Raw genomic sequence first — 25,448 nt, forward strand, 5'->3', positions numbered from 1 at the left:
TACTGCCAGGCGGAAGTGCTAGCCATTTAGCCACTGTGCTGCCCCATTTATAAAAATGTAGTTATCTATTAATAAATACAATTTCCCTTCAGATCCCTTGTCTTACTTTATGATAGGCTGATTCAATTTAAGATTGCTCATAGGACAATTTATACCCTATCCAGGCTTGACAAAATTAACCCTTCTTGCCCTCCGGAGTGTTGGAAATGTGGTCATTCTCCGGGGGTTTTCTCCCACATCTTCTGGCATTGCCTATGGTTTCCAGATTTGATCCTAATAAATAAATCGGCATCTGTTCCTCTGAGACCCAACATATTGATCTGCCTGCTAGACTTAGTTGAAAATATACTCCCAACTAGAGCTGAAAGGACCCTTGCTACCCTTCTTCTTTTCTATGCCAGAAAGGCTATTACTTTAAACTGGAAAAAGTCTACCCCCCCTTTACCTCCTTCTGGAAGCAGCTAGTAAATAATAGTTTACCCCTCTACATGGATACCTATATACACAGGTGCTGTCCTGCGAAATATGACAAGGTCTAAATGGCTTGGGGAACCTGCATCCTCTGTACCTTTTATTAGACCTTAAAGCGGAGCTCCACCCAAAAGGGGAAGTTCCGCTTTAAGGACTGCTCCCCCACTCCCCATTAATTGGCACCTTTGGGGAGCGGGTACCCGAATTTGACAGGTATCTGTTCCCACTTCGCCTAGGCGATTGGAAGCGTAAGGTGTCCTCCCTCCCTCCCTGTAGTCTTTTGGGACACGTGACAGGTCCCAGTAGACTACAGCCATGAGCAGTGGGTACCCATCTGTGAAGCCGCAAACTATCACAGCTGGGTGCCCACACTGAAGATGCCGGCCTCCAGGAATACAGGACGGCCGGTGAAATGAGCTGCGGGGAACACACCACGGGACCGAGGGACAGGTAATTGATTGTTTTTTAAAAGTCAGCAGCTACAGTTTGTGTAGCTGCTGACTTTTATTTTTTTGATTGGTTGAGTGGAACTCCACTTTAAGGGATATATGCACTTTATTTATGTTTCATCTGAGCATGTAGACATCCACCAACTGCAACATCCCATCTTGTCATTTATACTGTATTTACTGTGTATAATCTGCATACATGCCATGTAGATGTCAATTGTTCCATGCTGCCCCTGCGTGGGTATACACTTGTTTGTTTTTTGTCTGTTTGAAAATGCTAATAAACATTTCTTTAAAAAAAAAAAAGTATTAATAAATACAGAGCAGAATAATTTGTATTTTTATATCTGCAGTTCATGTTTAACAGTGCAGTTGGGGAAGAGACTGAACACTTTCTGTTGCTTTGGAAACAAAAATCCAAAGCTTGTCACACAGCTCACGCCTACAATGGAAGGCGGTGAATACCTGCCATTTCGGCGGGTAGAGAATTTGAATTTAGCTATGAGCAAGGAGTCCAGTCTCCTAAGAAGTTCTCTGTATTTGACACTTCCAGGAGTGTCAAATGTCTGCATCACCCCATGGCACACTGTGGATCCTCCTACCACTTGTGACAGAGGGACCAACAGAAGGCACAACAGCAGACAACAGGGAACACAAGCATTTGACTAGAAGCATTAAATACTAAAGAGTTTGCCATAGGCTATAGTGTTTGAAAAGAGCAGAATTCAGACTCGCTGGGAAGGGAAATATTCAATGTTTTATTGCAGAGGAGCAAAGCTCTTTATTGAAAATAACAGATCTGCTTTAAATATGATCAGATAGGACAATATACTCAATAGGTGGTAATATCTGGAACTTCCATTCTATGCAAGCTTGTACTACAGATAATTACATTAAATCAAATATATTCTGATTGAAAGCTGACCTATTTCTGCAGACATTTGTTCCCAAGCTTCATTATTTCTTGAGTCACTGACCCAGAATAAGTATACAGTTATGAATTTGGAACCGCTTACATGCATGCTTCTTCCAGTTTGGTGCCAGGCAATGAGTGTTTTCAAAAGAAGAGCTCAACAATGGTAGGCTAGATTATGTTCTCAGTAGAGGTTTCATGCCAGGCCTATTCACACTAGTGAGCTGCGGTTAAACGCGTGTTATTTTGAATGCCATTTGATGCACATGTGTTGCAGCATATCTCAATGCACAATAATGCACTACTTTGCATTGCACTGCACTACTGGAATAGTGCAGTGCAATGCAAAGTAAATAAATGTGCTGCTCTAAAGCAACATGCAATAAAGCGCAATGCATGTTAAGGTGCGTGTGTAAAAGTGGAGCAGGTTGGCATGAGTGGACCCCTAATCAGCTGTCTCCCCCAACTCCACTAATATTTGAAATTGAATATATTTGTTTTACAGCAACATTTAGATGAGGCTTTTCTGAATGTCAACATGTTTTCATCAAGGCGACAAATTGAATCATTTGACAAAGATTGCTCTTGACTCACATCTATATACCAGGGGAGGAAACTATAGTGAAATGTTCACTAAATTTCAAAAATTATGGCTGCAGAGGGTCAGTGTATACAGTTACTATTTGACTGCTTCTATGGCACTTGAGCAATTCAAACATTTGGCTTGGCAGAACTACATACAAATCATCTAGATTTTCCTATAGGCACATACAGTATAGCCAGATCTGCCCAGCCCTCTGTCTGTTCTATATGATGTATGGGTATTATTAGACACACATAGTGCCTATTCTCTAAAGCAGAGTAAACTCATAGCAACCAATCAGACTGAAGTCAGATCACTGAAGGACGAATCTTCGTGGAATTCGTTACGCTTATTTATTTCACTAAACAAGTGTAGCACCTGCCCCTAGTTAGTCTGCGAGACTAAATATAGTTTTTTTGTTTCAGTGGAAACAGTAATTGTTTTATTTCTGGCCAGGGTTTCCTAGCTGGGGGTGTTTGATTTCTCTCACCTGTTTCTGAAAAAAGTTTCCAGAATATAGGGCAGGGAGAGTCAAATGACCAACATGAATATGTATCATGGTTAAGCCAATCCCTGCAAGGAGGTATCCAGAAGGTGTCTGGGGAGGTGATACATACTTGGGAGGCCTTTCCAGAATGTTCTATCTAGTTCTCCTGGTGCTGCTGACCTGGAGAGAGCTACTAAGACAAAGTTTGCAGCCTGGGCCTAAGCTGAAGCTGGGCTGAGGGTGTGGAGGAGAATGTTACCAGACTTTTGCTGGAGGGCACTATCCTGAAGTCCTGTCTGGAGAAGGATCTTTTATCTCCCTCATTGAGAATCTACCTGTGGATGCTGGTTGGCAGACAGCTCCTGGGACTTTGTGAGTAAGACACAAAGGGGTTTATTTACTAAAGATGGAGAGTGCAAAATCAGACTCACTTCTGCATAGAAACCAATCAGCTTCCAGGTTTCATTGCCAAAGCTTCATTGAACAAGCTGAGTTTAGAAGCTGATTGGTTTCTATGCAGAAGGGAGTCTGACTTTGGACTCTCCAGCTTTAGTAAATAAACCCCAAAGGGACTGTAGTGTGTGCTGCTCCTGTAAGGATTTTCTACTAAGAAGTTTTATGCTCCCATTGGTTGCTATTATCATTTTGGAGTATCCTTTGACCCTAATACCCTCTCCTTCTCAAATTCTTCAGCATTAAATTCTAAAAAGACATCCCCTAGACAGAGCCATTATTGATGACATGTGTGAGACTGTGCTTGTGACTGGCAGACTCTGTACTTTTGTGGGAGACCTGGGTATATTCTCAGTGGCCCCTATGGAGGTAAGCACTACGCAAGCATGAATGTGACAGACGTACCTTCCATAAGCAAACCGCCGGTCTTTATGATGGTCTCCAAATGTGTCCCAAAGCCTGAGGGACACACTGACATCATCAACCACATCACGAGAGCGCTCCAATACCTAAATCAGAAAATAACATTTGTAAAACAGAATAAAAAAGGATAACCTTTTAAGAGAATTGGCACTTCTTTCTAAAATCCTTAGCTGAACATGGTCATGTACACGCAGAGTATGCTCACCTCCTGGCACACACGATATTGATCTATGGCCCATACAGTTGGCACATGTGTAGCAAGAAGTTGATATTGGGTCAGAGTGGCATTGCATGCTCTCGCACAGATAAGGCGTGTCTTTCCAACAGCGTTGTCTCCAACTACCACACACTTTATCGTCTCAACATTGGGACGTTCATAATCCATATCAGTGTCCAACAGCTGGGATCTAGGCAAGAGTAAAAAGAAGGGAAATACATTGAGGAAAGAGTGAAGAGAACCTACATTTGCTAAGGATAAACCACATGAGAAGATAACAACCATTATAACTGCTACAAACAAGGAATATTCACCAGTTACCATTACAGTGCATGACCAGATAACAGTACTGAACAATCCCAGTCACTTGCAAATACCTTCCTACTCCTTACTCATATGGTGGATCAAAGTGCATTAGTTCAGTAACTCTCAGCAGTGAGCTTGCTTTGCAAAAGTTACAGACAAGCCATATAATACTAGAGAAAGTAATAAAAACAAGAAAAAAACAGACATTTTGTTCAAGTAACAAAAAAAACATTGGTGGAAAATCATTCTACAGATTAATTAAAAATGGAAGACAGGGCCCTAGATGACAGCAAGCAATTTAACTGAAAGAAGCAAATTAATATAATCTGTTGAGATAGGAAAAAGTACACAAATGAGGAATACACAAGCTTTACTATTTATCCTCTAAAAAAAGAAGCACCGCAACACATTGACTCCTAAATGATATCTAATCAAGTCAAACAAATTCACTAATACAGCCTCACGTCTTTTTGAAGTCACAAGAATTTCATAGGTGTTCCTATGTATGTGGAGGGATGTAGTATTTTTGCCAAATTCCCTTTAATATTTTTGTAAATTCTGTAATAAGCAGTGGACTGTAGTCATCCTAACTGTACATCAACAGGAGTGTTCCTTTAAAGGAGCGAGAAACAAAACAAAAACACATCTATATGGTTAGGACATCAGTGTGATGCTTCAGCTGTCCCCCGCGAGCTCTAAGTCTAACTCAGTGACTACTTGACCACTGACCGCTCAGTTCTCGGGTCTGCTTTGAGCACAGAGCAATAACTGTCAATCACCGCTCTGTGCTCTGCCCCTCCAGTGCTCACTGGCTGAGAGGCTGAGCCAACTGCCAATTAGGCATCTGGGTAGATCCCGACATTATTGTTAGGATACGTCCATACACTGAAGCTGCTCGGGCTAAAGGCCACTTTCAGCTGATTTTGGATCAAAGAAGTGCACATGTAAGTTGCAAAGCTTTGGCCATAGATTTTTTTAAGTATAGAATGTATTTTCTCTGCCACAGGTTTTTTATGTTTTCCCCAACAGGGCGTGCCAGAGAGATATGGCTTTGTGTTATGGATGTTTGATACCTTGGTCAACCATTGGACCTGGGAAACCTGTTGAGACATGCTGGGAAAAGTATAAAATATCCAAGGCAGTTTCTTTTCTTTCTCTTCTCTCCTAGGCTCATGCCCTGTGAGTATATCAGCTTAAAAGTCAGTATCTTTTAGGCCTTGGGCCAAGCACATGGAGGGATGCAGGGATCTCCCCTCATGGGAGGAACCCCTGATGGTCTTGGCAACTGGAATAACGAGCGCATGGCCTTGGGAAGCAGAGCTGAGACTGTCCCCAACATATGGACTTGAGGAATAATTGAGTAGGAAATTATACACAGGAACCTTTCCATGCTGTCCTTCCTTGGGAGTGAAGATTGGGATAACACTGAACCTCAATTGCCAAGAAGCCCAAGCTCTGCAGGATTCTAGTTAGTGCAGTCAACAATCTAGAAGGTAACAATGAGAAACTTTAGTAGAGAAATACCTAGAAGATACTGAGACCTAGCCTAGAGTACTATATGAAAACCAGTTTACTTGGGGATATTCTGATTCAAACCTCACCATCTTTCCAATATTGACATGTCCAAAAAAATGTTTTGTTTATTTTAAAATTCTACTAAAGTGACTGACGCCCATCATTTCTGAACCTCCGGAGGATAAAAACACACCTCAGATGAATGTTTTTAGGACTTTACAATAAATAACTAGGCATAGAACATTTAAAATGTTAGTCATAGAAGAGCTGAAGAACATTTTTCAGTGACAAAGGACAAGTTCACCTTTTGTAACATGCTAGGTGCTACAAATGCACTGGCCCAGCACCCCCAGATCCCGGATCTTCTCCCCCTGCTAGCTGTCACAACCTGGAAAAAACGTGCAAGGCTCCGTCCACCTGACCGCGGCATCCATTCACAGTGTTCTGTGAATGTGAAAGACTACAAGTCCCAACAGCCGTTGCGGCCAGGGCAGTGGATAAGGGGGTACCACCAGTCCTCATGTACGGGATCCAGGCCAGCAGGGGGACTGGGTGAATCAGATTTGTGGGCAGGGAGGGTAATCAACACAGCGGGGGGACAATTACTGGAATCCCCTGTATGGCTCTCTGCAGCAGCTGAAAGCTGGCTTCTTCTCCTCTCCCTCTTGCTGGCTTTCATCTTTTGCAGAGAGAGCCATGCATTGATTCCAGTAATTCACCCCCCCCCCCCCCCACTGTACCCATCACCGTCCCTGTGCTCCATATGTTTCCCTTTGCTGCCCAGGCCCCCTGTGTGCTTCCCTCCTCTCCTTTCCACCGACAACTGCAGTCCCGCAAAAGGTTCTTTCAGGATGGAGACTACGGAAAGGGTTCGTTAAATATGTCACATTTACCAGCCCCTTACGTTCCTGAATGATTGCAATGAGGGATTTGTACCGGTCACTCATTGTGTTCATTTATAAGCGAAGCATAGTAAACTGTGTGGTTTTTTAAATTTATTTTTTTTGAGGGGGCCCTGTCAGGTTGGCTATATGGAGCCCCATGGTTTCTAACAGCAGCCCTGGTTGCGGCTGTTGGTTTGTAATTCTCAATGAACTACCAGGGCACTGTTGAGCTCTCTAGGTAGTTCATTGAGCTTCCTATCAGAGTGTAATTGCCTGCCTGTATCATAGGTATGGGAAGACAGCTACACAGGCAGTCTGCAGGACCGTGGCATTGCCTTAAAAAAATGTTCAATTATTATTTTTTGTAAAAGTGAATTTATTCTTTAAATGTTGAAAGTACAGCCAGCCTAGCATTGCACATGTATTCAGGTATCTGTTGAATGAAAATACCATTAAATAGTTTATCATTTTATAGTGAAAACCCCGATTTGGACTTTCTCACTCAAGTGATGCAAACGAGATCTCAGTTGTAGATAGCACTGTAATCCAACAGCATATTTTTGGAACAGGGAGGAAAGCTAAAACCTTATTGGCTGCTAGAGATAACTCTTATTCCCAACAATCCGTCTCTTCTATCCTGACTGCACTGCGATTTTTGGGGCACTTCTAATCTCCGAACCTTACGTTTTCTGTAGCACCATGCCTGAAATTTATACCAGAACTGCATTAGTCGCTCTAAAATGTATTACCAGAGTCTACCATAGGAGGCTGCAGTTGGGATTTTTAGACCGGCACACATATACTAGGGCAGTGGTTCTTAACCTGGGTTCGATCGAACCCCAGGGGTTCGGTGAGTCAGTCTCGCGGGTTCGGCGGAGGTGAAGACCCACACCCGACTCATATGATTCGTGCAGTAAATATTCATTATTATGTTTTTGTTTTGTGTGAAAATCATGTTTTAATGGTTTTGTTCTTTGTTCTTAGCGGTTTTGTTCATTTTGTGCACCTATGTATAAATATATACCTAAATATATACCTATGTTTTGAATTTTAAAAATCATATTTTATTTTTCCAATTAAGAAGGGTTCGGTGAATGCGCATATGAAACTGGTGGGGTTCAGTACCTCCAACAAGGTTAAGAACCACTGTACTAGGGCCAATTTTGACAATAGCTAATTAACCTACTAGCATGTCTTTTGGAGTGAGAGTATCCAAAGGAAACCCAGGCAAGCACATGGAAAACATGCAAACTCCATACAGCTAGTATCCTGCTTGGGATTTAACCCTAAGAGTCTCACTTCTGCAAGGCATACGTGCTAACCACGATACCACTGTGCTGCCATATTCCTTCTATTAGTTTTACAAAATGCCACTGAGGATCTTATAAAGATGTCCTTCTTGTTATAGAGCTTAAATAGACTGGATACTTGGATATAAACCTAAGTGGCTAATGTGGTATTCTAATACAGTTACTCTACAGTTACACTGAGCTTTATTATTATTATACAGGATTTATATAGCGCCAACAGTTTGCTCAGCGCTTTACAATATAACGGGAGACAATACAGCAACAATACAGTTCAATACAAGAGGGTTAGGAGGGCCCTGCTCCTTGGAGCTTACAAAGCCTTATTTATCATATTGCCTGAAGGACAATTTCAGCTGGCAGGACAACGGTCTTGGTTAGACTTTCCTGTGTAGATCCAGTTTGACTGCACCATTTATTTGCTGTAATCAATGAAAGTTGTCCTCTGCGTTCAAGTTGCCCACTGACGTTACAGTCGATATCATATCTATAGTATGAGGCAGACACCTGCCACCTACAGGCCAAATGAGCACAGGTCTGTTAGAAATAGCGGAGGGAGGCCCACTGCCATCCTCTCTCTATGGGCACCTTTAGGGTACCCTGGACAGAAAAGCAAAGTCTGGGCAATAGATACATCACTCATAATACAAATTTTAAAAAATGTAAATTAAAACATAATACAAAAATTTTAAAAGTTTGGGATAGAGGAACTTGACTGGCCTGCACAGAGTCCTTACTTCAACCCGACAGAACACCTTTGTATATATATATACATATATATATATATATATACACACACTATATTGTCAAAAGTATTGGGATGCCTGCCTTTACACGCACATGAACTTTAATGGTATCCCAGTCTTAGTCAGTAGGGTTCAATAATGAGTTGGCCCACCCTTTACAGCTACAGTATAACAGCTTCAACTCTTCTGGGAAGGCTGTCCACAAGGTTTAGGAGTGTGTCTATGGGAATGTTTGATCATTCTTCCAGAAGCACATTTGTGAGGTCAGGCACTGATGGCAGATGAGAAGGCCTGGCTCGTTGTCTCCACTTTCATTCATCCCAAAGTTGTTCTGTGGGGTTGAAGTCAGGCCAGTCTAGTTCCTCCACAACAAATACTCGCTCATCCATGTCTTTATGGACCTTGCTTTGCGCTCTGGTGTCATGTTGGAACAGGAAGGGGCCATCCCCAAACTGTTCCCACAAGGTTAAGAGCATGAAATTGTCCAAAATGTCTTGGTATGCTTAAGAGTTCCCTTCACTGGAACTAAGGGGCCAAGCCCAACCCCTGAAAAACAACCCCACACCATAATCCCCCCTTCACCAAACTTTACACTTGGCACTATACAGTCAGGCAAGTACCCTTCTCCTGACAACTGCCAAACTTAGACACGTCCATTGGATTGCCAGACAGAAATGCCTGTTACATCACTCCAGAGAACATGTCTCCACTGCTCTAGAGTCCAGTGGTGGTGTGCTTTACAGAACTGCGGCCGACGCTTTGCATTGCACTTGGTGATGTAAGGCTTGGATGCAGCTGCTTGGCCATGGAAACCCATTCTATGAAACTCTCTACGCACTGTTGTTGTGCTAATCTGAAGGCCACATGAAGTTTGGAGGTCTTTAGCTACTGACTCTGCAAACAGTTGGCGACTTCTACACACTGTGTGCTGACTCCGCTCTGTAATTTTACGTGGCCTACTACTTTGCAGCTGAGTTGCTGTTGTTCCCAGTTGCTTCCACTTTGTTATAATCCCACTAACAGTTGACTGTGGAATATTTAGTAGCAAGGAAATGTCATGGATGGACTTATTGCTCAGGTGGCAACTTATCACGGTATCACCCTTGAATTCACTGAGCTCCTGAGAGCGACCCATTCTTTCACAAATGTTTATAGAAGCAGTCTGCATGCCTAGGTGCTTGATTTTATACAACTGTGGCCATGGAGGTGATATGAACTCCTGAATCCAGTGATTTGGAGGGGTGTCCCAATACATTTGGCAATACAGTGTATATATATATATATCAGTTCATAAAAAAACAGAGCTACATTTTAGCAAACAATCCCCAGCATACCAAGCCAATCAGACACTCGAAGAAACCCTTAAAGCCCAACTTCAGGAAACCAAAAAAAATCTCCCTTGCAGTTTTGATTAATCATTGCTTCTGTTATTATGCCTGTTAGAGGATCTGCATATCCACATTGTTCTGTCTATGTGTAATTGTACTGGTGCAGTAATATTGCTGAAGATTCTGTAAACCCTGTCCCATATTTATTTTTCATTGTCTTGACAATAAAAGTTGTTTGGATTTAGACTAGCATTGTTGGCTCTCCTTTTAAAAGTTGCTCGCGGCATTCTTGTTAGGGCTCATGTACACCGCAGCTGATAAACTCACGTTTAGGAGATGTTCAGCGTTTTTTTCAGCAGCCCCTGAACTCTCCCTAATGTTTTCTTATGCGTCACATCATTGTTTACAGTCATTTACAGGCAGTTGAGTTTACGGTCGTTTTTCTTGAACGCAGAAAACTTGCGCTCAGCAGTAGATTTTATCAGCGTTTCAAACACAAAACGCTTGTAATCGCGCTTAAACGCGGCTAACTGCGTTTACAGGCGTTTGCAAATTTTTTTTAACTCTTCCATCCCTGGCACCACCTGCCTGGAGTTTGCATGTTCTCCCTGTGACTGCATGGTACTCCGGTTTCCTCCCACACTCCAAAGACATGCTGGTAGGTTAATTGGCTCCTATCTAAATTGGCCCTAGTATGTGTATGTATGAATGTAAGGGACTTTAGATTGTACACCCCCTGAGGGTTAGGGACTGATGTGAATGTACAATATATATATATATGTAAAGCGCTGCGTAAATTGACGGAACTATATAAGTACCTGAAATAAATAAATAATTTCCAGATGCTGTCCAGAGCCTTTTTTCATCATGAAAAATGCATGCAAAGTGTTTTCCCGGCACTCAAATGGACCTGGTACACCATACTTTGAGGTTTTGCATGCAAAAAATATTTTAACCACTGCTGCAATAATTTCTGCACAGAAATGAGCTGGAACACATCCAAACACCACAAAAAAAAAAGACAGCTAATCTCAACAAATACTGCTCTCTCGGCTTCTGCTCTCTCTATTTGTCTCAAAATGTCTGAAAAGTGAATTTTTTACTATTTTTCAGTGCATTCTGGGCATTTTGGAGGATCTCCTGAGGTTATCTTAAAAAAACGCTTCTAAACGCAAGCGCTCATAAACGCGCATAAACGTGGTATGCAAACTCAGCTAAACAGATGTTTTTTAATCTACATTTTCCAGCAGTCAGTTTCCATCATTCAGAAGTGTCCCATGTACATGGGGCCTCTATGCTGATCCAAAGGCTTTAGCCTCCCTGCCAGTATTCCCGAGTGTAGCTCGGGGTAAAGTTTCAGTACCACAAGCGGTAACCCCGAGCTACACCCCGAGCAACAGCGGTGCTGCTCCGGGATCCCTCGATCACTTACCTTGTCCTGCGCTCCCGCGATGTCCCTCCTGCAGTGTCCCTGGCAATATAATCCGGCGGATGCTGGCATCTGTCATCTGGGTTCCGTCCCCTGCGAGCGTCGGGATGTACGGGGGACGGAACGGCGGGAAATTTGAAAATGCCGAAAAGTGACATTCACTAAAATCACATAGTAAAACATTACTGTATCAAAGCATTTCACATACATTTTGTCCCTAGTGCTTTGTCCTGTGCCCTGCCTGCATTTTTACTGTTCTTTCTGCCTGGAAACTGAGAAACATCCATGGCATCCAAAAAGTGTCCCTTTAGGTCAAAATCGGTTTTAGATCAGCTAGAGAACAGCGATAGTAAATTAGAACTACTTGCAGAATTGAGAGATAATGATTCGTGGGGAAATTCGTCATCAGACATTGAAAACGATTCTGCGACTTTGCTCAGCGATGTGCGAACTTGGCGCTCTATTTCAAATTTCAGTGTTTTTGGTTTGATTATATTATTGAATTAAATTTATTATTATTATATTACTATTTTTTATGATTATTTATTAAATTATAATTTATGATTTCGTGTTTCAAGTTTTATCCTACCCGGGATGTTTACTAGACTCTTGTTCGGACAGATTTCAGTGAGTTATTTCTAAAAATTACAGGCCTACAATAAAAAAAAATACATATTTCCATGCAAAAAAATGTACCGCTTTGAGCACAGAAATATGGACATAATCAGACCGCTAGGGCGGTTAATAGCTCTGACTTTCCTCTAACGTCACTGTCTGCCTCTTTGTCCTGGGTTGGTGACTCAAAAAGTATTTCAGCCAGAGAAAGCCAGGGAACTGTTATTTTCAGACAGAAGTCAGTAATGGAAACCTCTGTAGTTCTCCACTGTGCCAGTACAGATTTTCTTGAAGGAAACGATTCTTATTTCATGCATATTATTGCAGTACTTTAAGTGGGACAATAATAAAAAAGACTGCCGCATCTATAACGCGATGATTGGTGCTACAACCCAATTACTGGAAACCAGGACATAACACACTTTGAAGTGCCATATCTCCAGGGCAAGGAGCCATGTTAAAAATTAATCTTTGATTATTCCTTAACTGCAGCCAGACTGCTCTTGAAATCAGGCCGCGGTCATAAGACGACGGATCAAAGTTCAGCTACGCACAAATAGGCTATTATACACGCAATACGGAACGCAATACAGTAGATATATGAGATACGGTATAAATACACACATGCAGGTATACATGCACACCGCTAATACCCCACAAATGAGAATAAGCCCCAATTCTGCACCCATCAACCGCAGTCACACACAGCTTATACTACACCCAGTCCGGCCTTGTCCCGTACATCGCCGCCATGATGTCATCACTGGTGCATCTTTCCTGTAGGTTTAAAAATTGAAAGGCCGAGGCTATGTGTATAGGTGCCTAGCTATAAATATACATTGTAAAACTATGCTGTGCATGCGTTTTATCTCCATCTATACCCTGAAATGTGTGCGTTCCCTCATCTGCGTGGGTTAGTCATTTCCCATGGGTATATGTGTCTTTTTCTCTACAAGCACAGATCCTAGCGTGTGCATGAATTTGTGATTTTTTTTTTTTTTTTTTGCAGACTGGTGCTAAAATTAGCCTCTCCGGTGACGTGTTTAATAGACTGATTTATGGTAATGTATGATTGCATGTGCATCTGCCTGTGCGGTGTGTGTGAGCATGGCTGTGCTGGGGCTCTGTGTCACATCTTCTGTGTTCCCCTGTCACAGATGCTGTCACAGTGCCTGTGTGTGTTGCCTGGATGGAGATCAGTGTGTCCTTCTCAGTGTTGGTGCCTGTGTACCACAGCATGGAGCTGCCTGTGTCATCCTGAGTGTGGATCCCTAGCAGTGATGGTTGCCGGTTGCGACTCCTGGTTTCCAGCACAGAGGTGTGTGTGTGTGTGTGTTGCTAATGACAGGGAGGAATTATTTTTAGCTGGAAGTGAGTCTTCAGCACCGCCTGCAGGTCCTATTACACAAGTACAAGCGCTGGAGAAAGCAGATGCAGCAGACACTGAATACAGGCTGATGACGAGGGCGATCACACTGCGTCCGCCGAAGCCTGAACATGAACGGGAATAGTACACGTGCTTGCGTCATCATTTGCATTTTTTTATGCTCAAATGCTTTCCAGCTTTGGGGGCTCGCGCACACTGGGCGTTTTAAAAACGGCAGTAGCGTTAGTTGTATAAAGTCGCATTAAAAATGCACGTTTTTCTGCTATTTTTAGTATTTTTGCATTAGCGTTTAGCTGCGTTTTTTCACGCTCCAGCTTTTTAGCATTTTTTTGTAGCTTTGGGGCCTCATGCACACTGGGTGTTCTAAAAATGGCGGTAGCGTTAGCTGTATAAAGTCGCGTTAAAAATACACGTTTTTCTGCTATTTTTAGCATTTTTGCATTAGTGTTCAGCTGCGTTTTTAGCATTTTATTTAGCTTTGGGGCTTCATACACACTGGGCTATTTAAAAACGGCAGTAGCATTAGATGTATAAAGTCGCGTTAAAATTCAAGTTTTTCTGCTATTTTCAGTGTTTTTGCATTAGTGTTTAGCTGCGTTTTTTCACATTCGCGCTTTTCGCTTTGGGGGCTCACGCACACTGGGCGTTTGAAAAATGGCGGTAGCTTTAGCTGTATAAAGTCGCGTTAAAAATGCACGTTTTTCTGCTATTTTTAGTATTTTTGCATTAGCGTTTAGCTGCGTTTTTTCACGCTCCAGCTTTTTAGCATTTTTTTTAGCTTTGGGGCCTCATACACACTGGGCTATTTAAAAACGGCAGTAGCATTAGATGTATACAGTCACGTTAAAATTCAAGTTTTTCTGCTATATTTAGCGTTTTTGCATTAGTGTTTAGCTCCAGTTTTTCAAGTTCGCGCTTTTAGCTTTGGGGGCCTCATGCACACTGGGCGTTTTAAAAATGGCAGTAGCGTTAGCGGTATAAAGTCGCGTTAAACTTCAAGGTTTTCTGCTATTTTTAGCGTTTTTGCATTAGTATTCAGCTGCGATTTTTGACGTCCGTGCTTTTTAGCTTTGGGGCCTCATGCCCCAAAAAACGGCGTTAATGTTAGCTGTATAAAGTTGCGATAAAAATGCACGTTTTTTTGTGCTATTTTTAGCGTTTTTGCATTAGTGTTCAGCTGCGTTTTTTCACATTCTTAGCTTTGGGGCCTCGTGCACACTGGGTGTTTTAAAACCGGCGTTAGCGTTAGCTGTATAAAGTTTTTATGCTATTTTTAATGTTTTTGCAATAGTGTTTAGCTGCGTTTTTTCACATTCGCGCTGTTCGCTTTGGGGGCCCCATGCACACTGGGCCTTTTAAAAACGGCGGTAGCTTTAGCTGTTAAAAATGCAAGTTTTTCTGCTTTTAGCGTTTTTGCATTGGCGTGTAGCTGCGTTTTTTCACGTTCGTGCTTTTTAGCATTTTTTTTAGCTTTGGGGCCTCATGCACACTGGGCGTTTTAAAAACGGCATTAGCGTTAGCTGTATAAAGTCGCAATAAAATTGCACGTTTTTCTGCTATTTTAGTGTGTTTGCATTAGTGTTTAGCTGCGTTTTTTCACATTCGCTCTTTTCTCTTTGGGGGGCCTCATGCGCTTGGTGCGCTTTTGCTCACTGATAGTATTGTGTGAGATATGGCGGATATATCCCATCCGACTCTCCGTCTCATATCCCTCCTGGGATCTCTCTCTCATGCAGCTACTCCTCCTCTGATATATCCTCAGTGTAAAAAGAAAGTAACAAATAGTGCCTTATCCTTTGTATAAAAGTGCTTTATTAAGTGTCAAAATGCACTCACATTTAATCTGTATAGAAACCGCTTTGCTAAAAAAACTCTGTAGACAAGCCAATTGTGATTGGTCCTTGTGACCGGAGGCGTAACGCGTAGGGGAGGGGCTGTGACATCACACACCATTCGAGGACGGCGAGTATGCACACAGCATGCTGTGTTTGGCTTGTCTACAGAGTTTTTTTAACAAAGCGGTTTTTATACAGGTTAAATGTGAGTGCAAGGATATACAAAGGATAAGGCAATATTTGTTACTTTCTTTTTACACTGAGGATATATCAGAGGAGGAGTAGCTGCATGGGAGAGAGATCCCAGGAGGGATATGAGACGAGGAGTCGGATGGGATATATCCACCATATCTCACACAATACTATCAGTGAGCAAAAGCGCACCAAGCCTGGTATAGGCCATTAAAGAGAGGATATATCTAAAGGAGGAGGAGTAGCTGCAAGAGAGAGAGATCCCAGGAGGGATATTGAGACGTGGAGCTGGCTGAGAGATACCCACCATTCCTCATACTATGCAATAAATGTTCCTATTAGTGAACAAAAGCGCATTAAGCCTGTCACAGGCTATCAAGGAGGTGAGCATACATCTGAATTACATTAAGGAAGTCACCTATATATATTTTTTTTTTCATTTCACTTGAACCATTGAGAGCAGTCACCATCACTAATCAGAGACTTTTGTCATTATATGTTATGCATTGGAATATTTTGATCACATTAGTATTTAAAATTTTTTTTTTTCTGTGTTTGATTTGGGGTTTATGATTCAGTATAATTTATATTTTTTAACGCTGTATACAATATTGCATTTGGAATAGGAGTGCGACATTCAGTTTATTTAGTTTTCTAAAAGTCTTGTAAACATCCCGGGTATGATAAAATTTGAAACACAAAATCAATAATTATAATATAAGAAATAATCATAAGAAATAATTATATAATAATAATACATTTAATTCAATAATATAATCAAACCAAAAACACTGAAATTTGAAATAGAGCGCCAAGTTCGCACATCGCTGAGCTCAGTCGCAGAATTGTTTTCAGTGTCTGATGACGAATTTCCCCACAAATCATTATCACTCAATTCTGCAAGTGGTTCTAATTTACTATCGCTGTATTTTAGCCGGTCTAAAACCGCTTTTGACCTAAAGGGATGCTTTTTGGACGCCATGGACATTTCTCCGTTTCCAGGCAGAAAGAACAGTAAAAATGCAGGCAGGACACAGGACAAAGCACTAGGGACAAAATGTATGTGAAATGCTTTGATACAGTAATGTTTTACTATGTGATTTTAGTGTATTAGTGAATGTCACATTTTTTAATTTTCCGTCCCCTGTACATCCTGTACGTGCCAACTCTAGCAGGGAACGGAACCCGGAAGACGGATGCTGGCATCAGCCGGAGGAGATGGCCAGGGACGCTGCAGGGGGGACATCGCAGGAGCGCAGGACAAGGTATGTCCTGGAGGGATCCCAGAGCAATGCTGCAGGTACTGAAAATTTTGTCATTAATTTTCAGGTACTGAAAATTAACCCTGAGCTATTTTGGGGAATACAGCCAGGGGGTTAAAGAGATACAGTAGTATTCCATTTAAGTATTTTATGGATATTGATCAAAATGACGGATCAATGCACTGCTGACATGTATCTGACATGTATCTGTTGTTTCCTCTAAATTCAATAAAGATGGGCAGCACAGTGGCTAAATGGTTAGCACTTCCGCCTGGGAGCTGCAGGTTATGCGTACAGAAGTGAATGGCTGCATGTGGCCCTCTTCAGGTAAATACAGATGCTCTAGTGGAACGGCGTAAACACGCCACGCATGTACATATGGTGTATTCCCCAAATGTGAATATCCTGCATTCGGCATGGAAAAACAGTAGACATATTCTTATTCCTCAATATGCCCATCTGCATGTCACCTAACATGAGATTCAAGTGATTGAGTAGAGATCTGCTTTCATTTTTATGGATAACACTGCATTTTGTGGGCAGCACAATGGCTAAATGGTTAGCACTTCCACCTGGCAGCACTAGAGCCATTGGTTCAAATCCCAGCTACAGTACCTCCTACCTGGAGTTTGCATGTTCTCCCTGTGCCTGCGTGGGTTTCTCCAGGTACTCTAGTTTCCTCCCACACTCCAAAGACATGCTGGTAGGTTAAGTGGCTCCTGTCTAAATTGTCCCTAGTATGTGTATGTATGAATGTGAGTTAGGAACCTTAGATTGTATGCCCCTTGAGGGTTAGGGACTGATGTGAATGTACAATATATGTGTAAAGTGCTGTGTAAATTGACAGTGCTATATAAGTACCTGAAATAAATAAATAATAAATAAGATGGGATTAAACCTAAAGGGTGCTAAGCGTCCAGCATTGTGTTGATTGCACATTTTGCCTTCTGTACTACCAATAGTCATTTTGATATCCATTTGAATTTATTTTTGTATCAGTGCAAATAAATCTTGGTATCTATAAACGTGTTCATATTTGTATACACATATTCAGTGGCTGCTTTTTCAGGAACACCAATTCGTTAATGTGGATAGCTAAACAATGAATCACTTGGCTGCAGCTCTTTAAGTAACACGTGCAAACATGATCAAGTTAATTGTTGTTCTTCCAAACATTAGATTGGGAACACCTTCAGTCATCTAAATGAACTGCTCTGGGCTTTTTTTTTGCTGCAAATAGAAGCTCTATGGGTTCATCTACTCCCTCATTAGATTGAAGAAGTTGTATGAGTTGAAGCAGGGGCGGACTGACAACTCATGGGGCCCCCGAGCAATAGGGGATCATGGGGCCCGTGTCCTTGCCCAAACTCAAAAAAGCCTATGAAAAAGGTACCAGGGGCATCTCATGGGGCCCCCTACTGACCCCGGGCCCTCGGGCAGTGCCCGAGTTTCCAAATGGTCAGTCCGCCCCTGAGTTGAAGTGAATTTGACTGAGGAATGAGTTTTGGTTCCAGACTTGATGGCTGCTGTACTACAGGAACTGCCTATCTTCTGAATTTTCACACAATATGGAAGATACTACCTTCTTTGTTAAACATGCTGGATATCATTTTCTGTTGCTGGATGAAGTTCTCAGTATCAGCTATTGCTCTATATGTATTGATGCTACTAAGTACCACTTCACTTCTTCTATATGATGGATGTACGAGGGGCGACTGAAAAGTTCTCAGCTTACCCATGAAGCATTTGTCTTAGCCCAATTTTATTTTTGCTACTCATAGTACATATCTTTGCAAGGTTCCATACCAAATTTCTCACAAATAGCTTTTTCTTTGTTTCAGTTATTGAAGACTGAAGCGCAGAAGGTCATCATTGTCTGAAAGATGGAGAAAGTGAGCAAATGTGATGTGATTCTCAGTGTCACTTATTGTTCTGTATGTATTGATGCTGCAGAGTACCACTTTACTTCTTCTATGTGCTGGGTGTAGTTCTCACTTACTCTGTGTGCATGGATGCTGCGGAGTACCATTTACTTCTTCTGTATGATTGGTGTAATTCTCAGTATCTGTTCTAAATATATATGTAAGGATGCTGCAGAGTACCACCTCATTTCTTTTATATGTTGGATGTAGTTCTCAGTATCAGTTTATGTTCTACATGTATTGATTCTGTAGAGTACACTTCGCTTCTATATGAAGGGTGTAATTCTCATTGTTTGTCCTTATTCTCTATATATGTTGGGTGTAATTCTCAATATCTGTTCTTATTCTATATGTAAGGATGCTGCGGAGTACCATTTCACTTCTTCTGTATGATAGGTGTAATCCTCAGTATCTATTCTTTTTCTATATGTAAGGATGCTGCGGAGTACCACTTCTTCTGTATGATAGGTGTAGTCCTCAGTATCTATTCTTGTTATATATGTAAGGATGCTGCGGAGTATCATTTCACTTCTTCTGTATGATAGGTGTAATCCTCAGTATCTATTCTTGTTATATATGTAAGAATGCTGCGGAGTACAATTTCACTTCTGTATGATAGGTGTAATCCTCAGTATCTATTCTTATTATATATGTAAGGATACTGTGGAGTACCATTTCACTTCTTCTGTATGATAGGTGTAATCCTCAGTATCTATTCTTATTATATATGTAAGGATGCTGCGGAGTACCATCTCACTTCTTCTATATGATAGGTGTAATCCTCAGTATCTATTCTTATTATATATGTAAGGATGCAGCAGAGTACCATCTCACTTCTGTATGATAGGTGTAATCCTCAGTATCTATTCTTATTATATACAGTATGTAAGGATGCTGCGGAGTACCATTTCACTTCTTCTGTATGATAGGTGTAATTCTCAGTATCTATTCTTATTTTATATGTAAGAATGCTGTGGAGTACCATTTCACTTCTTCTGTATGTTGGGTGTAATTCTCAATATCTGTTCTTATTCTATATGTAAGGATGCTGCGGAGTACCATCTCACTTCTTCTATATGATAGGTGTAATCCTCAGTATCTATTCTTATTATATATGTATGGATACTGCGGAGTACCATCTCACTTCTTCTGTATGATAGGTGTAATCCTCAGTATCTATTCTTATTATATATGTATGGATACTGCGGAGTACCATCTCACTTCTTCTGTATGATAGGTGTAATCCTCAGTATCTTTTCTTATTATATATGTAAGGATACTGCGGAGTACCATTTCACTTCTTCTGTATGATAGGTGTAATCCTCAGTATCTTTTCTTAATATATATGTAAGGATACTGCGGAGTACCATCTCACTTCTTCTGTATGATAGGTGTAATTCTCAGTATCTGTTCTTATTCTATATGTAAGGATACTGCGGAGTACCATTTTACTTCTTCTGTATGATAGGTGTAATCCTCAGTATCTTTTCTTATTCTATATGTAAGGATGCTGCGGAGTACCATCTCACTTCTTCTATATGATAGGTGTAATCCTCAGTATCTATTCTTATTTTATATGTAAGGATACTGCGGAGTACCATTTCACTTCTTCTGTATGATAGGTGTAATTCTCAGTATCTGTTCTTATTCTATATGTAAGGATACTGCGGAGTACCATTTTACTTCTTCTGTATGATAGGTGTAATCCTCAGTATCTATTCTTATTATATATGTAAGGATGATGCGGAATACCATCTCACTTCTTCTATATGATAGGTGTAATTCTCAGTATCATTTCTTATTTTGTAAGTATGGATACAATGGAGCACCACTTCCATTCTTTCAGCGTAATTTTCAGGTGTTTTCAGGCTTGAGTGGTTATGTTTTAGCCAACAGAGAATTTATTGCTAGGAGGAGGAGATGGCGGTTAAGTTCAAAATCACACATTTTCACATGTTTCTAATGCACTGTCGTCGAAGTCTATTGGGACCAAAAATGCACCAAAGAAGCTTCTATACTTTTAGTATGTTGAGTGAGAGCAGATCACCCAGATGTGAAAGACACAGTAAAATAACATAGAAATCTAGTGTTGAGTATTTAAGTGCTTCTGGAAATGCGCTTCAAAATGCTTAGGTGTGAATGAGACTTAATGTGGAAGTTCACCCTACAATTACTCAATGAATTATAAACAGCCATATAACAAATGCACCTTGATAAATGCATAGCAGCATGTTTGACTTCAGCCCATGCTCAAGTAGTCCAACAATCAGCACCGGAAACTGCCAACAATTTGCCAGAAACTTCATGCAACTCATGGGGATTCATTTACTAAAACTGGAGAGTGCAAAATATGGTGCAGCTCTGCATAGAAACCAATCAGCTTCCAGGTTTTTTTTTTTGCCAAAGCTTAATTGAACAAGCTAAAGTTAGAAGTTGATTGGCTACCATGCACAGCTGCACCATGGTGTCCCTCAGCCAGGGGCGGACTGACAACTCATGGGGCCCCGGGCAATCGGGGATCATGGGGCCCCTGTGTCCTTGCCCAAACTCAAAAAAGCCTATGAAAAATGTATCAGGAGCATCTCATGGGGCCCACTACTGACCCCGGGCCCTCGGGCAGTGCTCGAGTTTCCAAATGGCCAGTCCGCCCCTGCCCTCAGCCCTATTAATCCCTCAGTCTTGACAGCATTAGGACATAGAGGAAGCATGTTTCAGCCCCGGTTCACACTGATGTGGTGCAGAATTTGCAGCGTTTTCAGTGTGAATTCCGCACCACATCAGAATCGCACCCCGTTCATGCAAACCGCTGCGGGTGTGTACCCTGAAAGCGATGTGCAGAATCAGATCGCATAGATGTGAATACCCATGCAATCCTATTCTAGTGCGGACCAAAAAAAGGGTCCTGCACATTTTTGGTGGGGGTGCGGTGAGATTAGAGCCATACAAAATGGCTCCAATCACACCGCACACAAATGGCTCCAATCACACCGCACACAAATCGTATGTGATTTGCATAGGAATGCAGTGTGGTTCCTGTGCAAATCACATGCGATTGACCGCACCGCATATATGTGAACCCAGGTTCAAGGATAAGTTCACCTTTTGGACAAAAATAATAAATGCACATTTTTTTGCAGGTAAAAATTGTGCATTTATTATTTTTGTCCAAAGGAGCCTTTACAACATTGCACCAGTGATCAGTAGATCACTGATGCCATGCAGGTCTCCTGCAGACCTGTCAGAATATCTGTTTGCCATATGGGATGTACGGTCAAGCAAACATTCTGACAGGAAGCCTCAATGAACTCCACAGCACCGTGGTAGTGTATTGAAAACTACAAGCCAACAGCCGTTAAAGCTGCCAGGACTTGTAGGCACTCATCCACAGAACTCTGTAAATGAGTGACGCGGCTGTGTGGGCGGAGCCCTGCACAGTTACGCTGTTTTCAAATCTGACAGTACAGGGAGGCTTCTCCCCGTTCCTTCTGTCGGGGGGGGGCAGCGCGGCTGCGGCTATGGGAATATGTTACATGTTCCAAAGGTGAACTTATCCTTTAACCTCCCTGGCGGTATGATTATTTCAGATTTTTGGTGCTGAAAGCGGTACCATTATTTTGCATGGAAATTTGGCGTTTTATATTGTAGGCCTGTAATTCTTAGGAATAACTCACTGAAATCTGTCCGAACAAGAGTCTAGTAAACATCCCGGGTATGATAAAACTTGAAACACGAAATCATAAATTATAATTTAATATATAATCATAAAAAATAATAATATAATAATAAATTTAATTCAATAATGTAATCAAACCAAAAACACTGAAATTTGAAATATAGCGCCAAGTTCGCACATCACTGAGCAAAGTCGCAAAATTGCTTTCAGTGCCTGATGACGAATTTCCCCACGAATCATTATCACTCAATTCTGCAAGCGATTCTGATTTACTATCGCTGTTCTCTAGCTGGTCTAAAACCGCTTTTGACCTAAAGGGACGCTTTTTGGACGCCATGGACGTTCCTCAGTTTCCAGGCAATAAGAGCAGTAAAATGGCAAGCAGGGCACAGGACAAAGCACTAGGGACAAAATGTATGTGAAATGGTTTCATACAGTAATGCTTTACTATGTGATTTTAGTGAATGTCACTTTTTGTCATTTTCAAATTTCCCGCCGTTCCGTCCCCGTACGTCCTGACGCTCACAGGGGACGGAACCCAGATGACAGATGCTGGCATCCGCTGGATTACATTGCCAGGGACACTGCAGGAGGGACATCGCGGGAGCGCAGGACAAGGTAAGTGAAGAAGGGATCGCGGAGCAGCGCCGCATGGTATTCCCGTGTGTAGCTCGGGGTTACCACTTGTGGTACTGAAACTTTACCCCGAGCTACACTCGGGAATACCACCAGGGACGATGAGGTACATGTGTTATATGACTGTTTAACCTCCCTAACGGTATTCCCGAGTGTAGCTCGGGGTAAAATGTCTGTACCAAAAGCGGTAACCCCGAGCTACACTCGGGCTTACAATGTGGCGCTGCATAGGGAGTCTCTGCAGCACTTACCTTGTCCTTGGCTCCCACGATGTGTCCCCTGCAGCGTCCCCAGCCATCTCCTCCGACCGATGCCGGCATCCGCCTCCTGTGTTCTGGTCCCTGTGACGTCGGGACGTATGGGCGCCGGCGGCGGCGGGAAATTTGAAAATTTAAAAAAAATGTCATATTTTTCAAAACGATTTTACATAGTAAAACATTGCTGTTTCAACCCATTTCACATACATTTTGTCCCTAGTGCTTTGTCCTGTCCCTTGTCTGCATTTTTACTGTTCTTTCTGCCTGGAAACTTAGAAAAGTCCATGGCGTCCAAAAAGTGTCCCTTTAGGTCAATAGTGGTTTTAGACCAGCTAGAGAACAGCGATAGTAAATCAGAACCACTTGCAGAATTGAGTGATAATGATTCGTGGAGAAATTCGTCATCAGACACTGAAAACGATTTTGCGACTTTGCTCAGCGATGTGCGAACTTGGCGCTATATTTCAAATTTCAGTGTTTTTGGTTTGATTATATTATTGAATTAAATGTATGATTTAGAATCTTGTTCAGACAGATTTCAGTGAGTTATTCCTAAAAATTACAGCCTACATTAAAAAAACTACATATTTCCATGCAAAATAATGGTACCGCTTTCAGCACCAAAAATATGAAATAATCAGACCGCTAGGGAGGTTAATGTTCATTGAGTCATTCTATGGTGAACTTCCACTTTAATAACAGCTGTTTCTATTACACCATTATTCTATGCAGGTACACTGTTCATATATCCTCCCAAGACAACAGTACAATTAGATACCCGTAAATCTCTGCAATCCAAAAGTGATCAGATCTCAACATATTTCTAATACTAGTTTCTAATAGATATCATGCAGCTTTGGTATGCCAGAACGATGCCAAACTGACGCTTGAGGCCGGGATGGAAAAGTGGAAAAGGCAGCATCCCTCAGGAATAAAGGGCTTATTTTTGTTTCAGGGTCACATTCAGTCATGTAATGTTATTTACTATAGGACTATGTGATTTTCCGTACCCAGCTACATTAGAATGACATGACAGATCATTGTCTCAATAATTGTCAAGGGTGACCTGGAAATGTCACATTTTTTTACAGCAGGGTTAGGTTTACACTCTGCTTTCAGAGAGCCTTTGGAAATATAAGTTCTATCCCTTCATCTACCCAACAGGGTAAAGTTATGTATTATAACGATGTATTTGTTCATGATCCGGGTGCCAAATCACATCAGTTGATTCGCATACAGTAAACCAGGCCACACAAGATGTGCGGGTATACAGCAGAACCCTTAACTCCTTGTATATGTTTTCCAAATGGATCACCTAAAAATTGTAGTAAAGTCTAATGACTTGACTACAGTACTAAGTATACTTGTTGGCGGCTTCAGGCTTCCTTACCAAACATTGTCATGCATTACTAATACCAGGGCCAAACTCCCTTTACTGGAACCATAGACACACAACCTTTGGAACCCCCTACTGCTAGGATCACCTATGCTTTTTTATTCTTTTAAATTATCCCTACTGAGCCAAAGTCATCTTCTGATGCACAACCCTGTCCCTGTTATTAAACTGTCAGTTTAATACATGGTGAGTACACTACAGCACTGCTGGGCACACATTTCCTTTAACCCATTCATGCCCACCTCGGAGTCCCTAAAAGTGGGTCTTTATGCCCAGGGAGTGGAATGGTCTTTTCTTTAGTCCGCGGAGGTGCGAAAAACAAAAACCCGTAAGTGAACAAAAAACATGCAACTGCAAAATACAAACACAAAAAAGTGCATTTAGGAGTGTGCTTTAGTCCACCCCCTGAAGGGATAGGACCTCTACCCTGATGCTCTGGAGCGCAAGGATCCTGACAGGGACAAAGGTTTCCACATGGTCCACCTAGCCAAAAGGCCTGGTGGACTCCTTTCCTTTTGGCTAGCCAACCACCAAGTACTAGGTCAGGGAGCTCTCCCGAAGAGAGACCCCCCAGGAACAGGGGAGGAAGGAACCTAATAACCATGCATCCTCCCCCTAGACTTCAGGGCAGGCCCGAGGATCCACACCCTCCATCCTAGTGAGAAAAAAACACACACAAAAGTGAAAAGTGCCAAAACAGTGGGAGAAAAATGAATAAATAAATAAGTGGTCGTGCAGTTGTGCACTGGCTAGGCCCTGAGG

The 25,448-nt window shown here is 41.8% G+C and overlaps 1 protein-coding gene and 1 long non-coding RNA gene across 6 annotated transcripts in view; one reads left to right on the forward strand and one right to left on the reverse strand.

Moving 5' to 3' along the window:
* Nucleotides 1-25,448, reverse strand: part of RHOBTB2 (Rho related BTB domain containing 2) — a 75,888-nt gene that overhangs the window by 29,286 nt on the left and 21,154 nt on the right. Inside the window, exons 1-3 of one of the 4 annotated variants that reach the window (XM_089653404.1) lie at nucleotides 12,869-13,462; nucleotides 3,985-4,186; nucleotides 3,762-3,865 (exon numbers count right to left, since the gene is read on the reverse strand). In XM_089653404.1, the coding sequence (XP_089509530.1) occupies nucleotides 3,762-3,865; nucleotides 3,985-4,186; nucleotides 12,869-12,879 (317 nt within the window). In that variant the 5' untranslated portion in view covers nucleotides 12,880-13,462. Of the gene's footprint in view, nucleotides 1-3,761; nucleotides 3,866-3,984; nucleotides 4,187-12,832; nucleotides 13,463-25,448 lie in introns of those variants that run through there. The other 3 variants (XM_089653403.1, XM_089653405.1, XM_089653402.1) reach the window with 3 other exon arrangements.
* On the forward strand, nucleotides 13,161-18,893 carry LOC149445781 (uncharacterized). 2 transcript variants are annotated; one of them, XR_016306339.1, is made up of 2 exons: nucleotides 13,161-13,444; nucleotides 18,644-18,893. It is a non-coding gene; the product is annotated as an uncharacterized LOC149445781 (long non-coding RNA). The 2 variants fall into 2 exon arrangements; XR_016306340.1 differs by lacking the exon at nucleotides 13,161-13,444 and adding an exon at nucleotides 17,035-17,129.

Source organism: Staurois parvus, unplaced genomic scaffold (assembly GCF_062004578.1).
Source record: "Staurois parvus isolate SC_StPar_1 unplaced genomic scaffold, SC_StPar_1.0 ptg000710l, whole genome shotgun sequence".
Classification (NCBI taxonomy): domain Eukaryota; kingdom Metazoa; phylum Chordata; class Amphibia; order Anura; family Ranidae; genus Staurois; species Staurois parvus.